Source organism: Emiliania huxleyi (genome assembly GCF_000372725.1).
Source record: "Emiliania huxleyi CCMP1516 chromosome Unknown EMIHUscaffold_1567, whole genome shotgun sequence".
In the NCBI taxonomy this organism is placed as follows: domain Eukaryota; phylum Haptophyta; order Isochrysidales; family Noelaerhabdaceae; genus Emiliania; species Emiliania huxleyi.
This window is the reverse complement of record NW_005201017.1, coordinates 1-5,383: the sequence shown is the minus strand read 5'-3', so window position 1 is coordinate 5,383 and position 5,383 is coordinate 1. Positions and strand designations below refer to the sequence as shown.

The window sequence follows — 5,383 nt, the reverse complement described above, 5'->3', positions numbered from 1 at the left end:
TTTGGTCATCCGTCAAATATCTGAAGATCCCAATATAGGATTCTCCCCAAACCTTGCTCAGCTGATCCAGCATGGGTCGTAGGCCAGGCCTGGGCAAAGAAACCAGCACCTCATCAGGCTTCCCTGAGCGTCACAGCTCGGTGATCGCGCCGGCCGGACACCACTGAGACGGCCATTCCAGGCATTTGAACGCGACCTTCGGGGGCAAAGACATGGGCTCTATGGCTCAGACTGGACTCCTTTTGGTCGCTTCTGATGCCCTAGGCCACACCTGGGCCTTACCTGGAGCTCTAGGGGGTGGGCTGGGTTTGCCCCCCCAAACTTGCCCGAGGGACCTTAAATCAAACAAATATTTATTTATTTATTTCCGCCAGGAGGGATTAACGCGTTCTAAGCATTTTTCATTGGAATCTGAGGAATCTCTCTGCTCTCTCCCTCTCCCTCTCCCTCTCTCTCTCTCTCTCTCTCTCTCTCTCTCTCTCTCTCTCTCTCTCTCTCTCTCTCTCTCTCTCTCTCTCTCTCTCTCTCTCTCTCTCTCTCTCTCTGTGTGTGTGTGTGTGTGTGTGTGTGTGTGTGTGTGTGTGTGTGTGTCCACCTGATAAGACGTTTGAGGGGGATCGGGGGCTGTGGATGGAGGCGCTCGCTTTATCACGCTCGGTCAAAATTTGCCAACAAGACGCACAGCATGCTCTGCATCTTCCGCTCCCTCTCGCGCTCGCCCCGCCGCACCACGCCACCAATGGGCGCCGCGAGCTGCACGCCCAGTACCCCCGCGACGCCTGCTGCTCGCGAAATCCGCCGCTCGCGCACCGCTCCCGCCATACGACGCATGCTCCTTCGCCTCGTCGCCTCGTCGCCTCCGCATCAGCAGCGGCTCGTTGAGCAGCCGCCACTGCCCCCCCCCACCGCTAAGCGGCAGCAGCCGCGGCCGCGGCCGCCGCAGGGGCAGTGGCTGTCGCAATACGCGCAGTCGCAGGAACCACCAACCAACCCGGCGGCCGAGTCGGCCCTCGTCGAGATGGGGTTTGCGCTCGCTGACGCGAGCGAGGCGCTCTACCGCTCGGGGAACGACATTGCTGCCGCGGCGGCACTGCTGGCCGACCGCGCTGCCACGACACACAGTCGTTTCTAGTAGCAGCGGGGTGCGCCCGATAGCGCCCTGGACCCACTGCCGCTCGGCTTCGCCCTCGTCCGGCGCACTGCCCTCTCCCTCTAGCGCCCCCTCCCCTCCTCCTCACTCTGTCTAGTAGAGCTCCGAGTGTTCAGTACGAAGGCCCTTGTGCCCAGTGTCTACCGTTATAGAGTCCTACATGACGCGCGATGCAGGATGCTGCGGCAACCGAAATGCACGCATGGGCATGCTGTCGAGTGTCGTGTGCGACGATGATCGATGTATATTGTATCAGCTCCGTAATTGGTAGTTAATGTGACCTCCTTATAAAAATGCCTACGCGCACGACACTTACACACTCGAACCAGTCAGTGGTGGTGGGGGTGGGTGGTGCAGCTGCAGGGGGCAAGGGGGTGTGGGGTTGAGCTTGAGGCTCAGTTGCTCAGATACGCGTCATGCACGACCCATGGGCATGCGAGCCGGGAGGGCGAGGAGGAGGAAAGAGAAACTCCGCACCGCCTCCGTCACACACAAACGCGCATGCCCGCGCCGCTGACAGGGGTCGCGAAGCGTGTCGCCGAGCAGCGGCGGCCGGCGCCATCGGCAGCGGCGGCAGCGGCGGCATGTACGCGGCGCGCTACGTCTCAGCTCATCGATCGTGCGCCCGCTCTCCAACGTCGCCGAGATCCCTGCCTCGCCTGCCAGGAGCGGCGTCGAGCTCCTCGCTGGGCAGGTGCGCGGGTAGAGCTCTCCACCATACTCTGCCGCGATCCCGGGTGCTGCGAGCACGGCGCCGCCCGGTGCGCGCGACATGACCCCTGCCGTTCCCGCGCACGCAGGTCGCCGAGGAGGATGTGAAGTGCCAATGCGAAAGCACGACATATGAGCGCGCGCCCGCCGCCGCCATGCAGCCCCGCCCCTTCCCGCCGTCGATTTCGTCGCCGTCCGTGCGCGCGCCGCCGTTCACTCCGCCGCCGCCGTCGCCCCCACTTCCGCCGCCCCCGTTTTGCGCCTCGCCGCCGCCGCCGTTCTCCTTCTTCCCGCCGCCCGCGCTTCCCTCAGTCGCGCGCGCGCGGCTCGCCTGCGTCGCCGCCGCCCCCCCCCCTCGCCGCCGCTCCCCTCACAGCCTCGTACAAGGGTGCCGCCGTCGGCGCCACAGCCCTCGCTCGCTCAAAGGGTGACCCTACCCCATCCCCCTCGATACTGCCCCACCTTCTTCAGAACCAAATCCTCACCCCCCCCCCCACTGCTCCCCGAATCAGGTGCCATCGCCTCGTTTCCGTCGGATGAATTATGTGGAATCGTACCCCTCGGTGGATTCCAAACCTATTCAAAAATGGACGCTTACAGAAATCGGCAAAAGAGGACGAGGCTGGGCCGTGAGCTGCGCAGTGCGAGAAGAGCGGCGGCGTAGTAGAGCGGTCGAGAGAGGAGTTGTTCTTCACACCGTGTCGGGAGGTGTCCGGCGACGAGGGGTCGCGACACACATCTCGCATGCGAGGTCGAACGACTGTCCTCTTCTTCTTATTTCTTCACTACCCTGAACGCCTTGCCTATTATCATGGTTGGCACTGAAAAAACCTCAAAGCCCTGGGAGCCCTCCCCGTACTGTTATCATAATTTGTTCCTCCCATCCCTCCCTTGGCGTGTCTGTACGGCTTTATTCTTTCTTTCTTTTTACAATCGAGGGCGAGAGAAGAAGAGGAGAAGAAGCGAGAGCAAGGGAGCGGCAGGCGGCGGCGCCGTCGCGGAACGAGGCAGAGGAGAGCGACGCGACAGAGAGAGGAAGAAGCGACAAGTCACAAGAGAGAGAACGACGAGAGAATCCCTGTGTGGTGGCGGCGTGCCGTCCTCCCCTCCGCCTCCCTTGGGTTGTTTTGTTTCTTTCTTTCTTTTTACAATCGAAAGGAGAGCGGAGTGACATGTACGCCGGGAGGGGAGAAGCCGAGTCGGGGAGAAGCCGAGAGAGCAAGGGATCGGCAGGCAGCGGCGGCGTCGTAGAACGAGGCGCGGGCACAGTGCAAGAGATGCCGAGGCAACAGACGCGGGCGCCGGCTGGATATGAGTCGCCTATAGAGCGTGTAGAGCGCGATTTTGCTGTAGAGTTTGTTGTAGAGGCTCTACAGCCAAACCGGGGCCGGGAAGGCAGTGACTCAAAGAGGTCGAGCCGCACTAATGAGGCGCAGGCGCAGGCAGCGCAGGCGGTGAGCCAGGCGCGCTCCGAGGCGGCCGCGGCGGCGCGGGAGCGCGACGAGTCTCGGGTGCGCCTCGCCTCGCTGGCGTCGTCGGAGCTGACGGAGGCGCGGCGGCGGGTCGAGGCGGCGAGCGCGCGCGCGGCTGGGTGGGAGGGAGAGGCCACCCGCGCGCGCGCCGAGCTGGCGGGCGCAAGGCGGGCAGCAGAGGCGGCGGAGGCGCGGGCGGCGCAGCTATCTTTGTGGCGGGCAATGGCCACTGCGAGCCGCCCGCCGACGGCACCTGGGCCGAGGTGACGCACTTCAACCGCACCAACCCGCCAAACGAGCGGATCGAGGACACGGCCACACGGGGTCAGGCGCGCTGCTGAGCGGGGAGAGCTCGAGAGCGAACCACGCCGACACACTCCTTGTCTCCCTGACTCAGTCTCACTTGTCGCCGTTTCCCAAGGTCTGGTATTACCTTGCACCCGGCTCCGGCATCTGGATCAACGTGGGGAAGTCACTCCGGACCAAGACGGACCGGGTCAGGCAGCCCGAGTCGCCAGGGTGCGAGAGGGCGGTCGCCGAGGGTTACGACACATTCATGCTGCTGCCCGACAATAACGGCGTCGCTGACGGCCTCTCGCGATACGGCTCTGCAATCGAGATCGTCGACTGCAGAGGCTGGCGAGATCACCCGCACAGAGCTGCCATCGCCTTTGAGGGGACCTGTCCACCAGCGGAGGCGTCCCCGCTTCGCGTTGGGCTGCGAGGCCCCGAGCGGCCGTGCCGTTGCGATCCGACCCGCTCCTTTCTGAACTGCAACAACGGCGATCCGCCACCGGAGGCGGTGCCATTTGCCTACTCCGGCCTGCAACTCTCCTCGTCGTGGGCAAACTTCTCGCTCACCAACGCTGGGGAGCAGGAGGCGAGCGAGACGGTGCAGGTCCGCGTGGTTCCACCCAACGAGACTGCCGCGCCTGGGATGCGGAGCCTCCGTGCCTGGACCCGCGTCACCCTCGCGCCGGGCGCCAGCACGGACCTCGCCTTTCAAATCGCCCGGGCAAAGCTACCAAAGGAAGAACGACTGACATTAATTTTTCATTCTCACAGCATGGCATTGCCGGTATAGGGTCGGCTCGCCGTTGAGTACAACGCTGCCCTCGCCGCGGGCGAAAACCGCACGGTACTCGTTGGCCCATCCGCGAGGGACACGCGGCTCAGCGGCGTGGTCGAACCACTCTCGCGTTGAACAAAGACTTTTAGATACGTTCCCAACCCGGTAAGCTGTATCATTATTGTGCGCGTGTGTGTGTTGTGTGTCTATGCACCACTACCACTACCACTGGCACTGCGGAACCGGAAGCCCGGAAGCGTGGAAGCGGACCTCGCTCTGTGGAGACACTCCGCTCTGCTGGACCTTGGAGCTCGCGCGGACGCAAGACTCGGCGGCCGCCCGGGGAGACCGGTCTCACCGCGCTCTCGCGCACACGGCACAGCCCCAGGACCTCTACGGACTACGCTCTAGCGAGGGGTGTGTGTCTAGCTTGCGGCCCCACTGTGCACGGGCCACAACCCACAAGCTCACGCTCGGCCTCGGGCTTCAAGAAAATCAAAATACAACAAAACGCGCACACTACCACTGTATCCCCAAAGCGCTTTGCTCTGTCGGCGGCTCGTCCGCCAGCGCGTTGAACTCGGTGGTCAGCTGGCTCGCCACCGCGGCCCCGAGCGGCCCGCCCTCCAAGAAGGCGCCCTCGCGAAAGAGGCTCGCGACGGCCGGGTTGTCGCACGGGTGGCGCCGCGCCGCCTCGCCCGGCGCGACCAGCGCCGCCTCCACCGCCGCGGCTCGGCCGCTCGCCTCGAGTGGCGGCGGGCGAGGCTGGCCGCCGCCGTTTGCGCAGCCGGCGGGGCACGCCATGAGCTCAACAAAGTGGTAGGCGCAGCGGCCGGTCTTGACGCGGCGGACGACATTCTGGATGTTGCGGAAACCGTACGCGCGGACGAATCGCAGCGCGTGCCTCCCCTCCAACGTCAGCGTGAGCTCGGCGACGTCTGGAGGGCGCCGCCCGCGATAGTGGGGGGTAGGGGGGTGAGG

At 64.4% G+C, this 5,383-nt stretch overlaps 3 protein-coding genes across 3 annotated transcripts; 2 read left to right on the top strand and 1 right to left on the bottom strand.

The window, feature by feature from the left end:
* Nucleotides 1–663: 663 nt before the first annotated feature.
* EMIHUDRAFT_447092 (hypothetical protein) lies at nt 664–1,460 on the top strand (the record flags this gene model as incomplete). The annotated part of the gene is made up of 1 exon (XM_005785919.1): nt 664–1,460. A coding segment is annotated over one exon (584 nt), but the record flags the coding sequence as incomplete, so codon positions are not given.
* Nucleotides 1,461–1,651: 191 nt separating this feature from the next.
* On the top strand, nt 1,652–4,417 carry EMIHUDRAFT_122873 (hypothetical protein; the record flags this gene model as incomplete). The annotated part of the gene is made up of 5 exons (XM_005785918.1): nt 1,652–1,736; nt 2,374–2,414; nt 3,313–3,372; nt 3,501–3,596; nt 3,755–4,417. 5 exons carry the CDS (start codon nt 1,652–1,654, stop codon nt 4,415–4,417), a joined length of 945 nt encoding a protein of 314 aa, XP_005785975.1.
* A 504-nt stretch (nt 4,418–4,921) lies between these two features.
* Nucleotides 4,922–5,340, bottom strand: EMIHUDRAFT_122872 (hypothetical protein; the record flags this gene model as incomplete). Its single annotated transcript, XM_005785917.1, has 1 exon — nt 4,922–5,340. A coding segment is annotated over one exon (419 nt), but the record flags the coding sequence as incomplete, so codon positions are not given.
* Nucleotides 5,341–5,383: the final 43 nt, after the last annotated feature.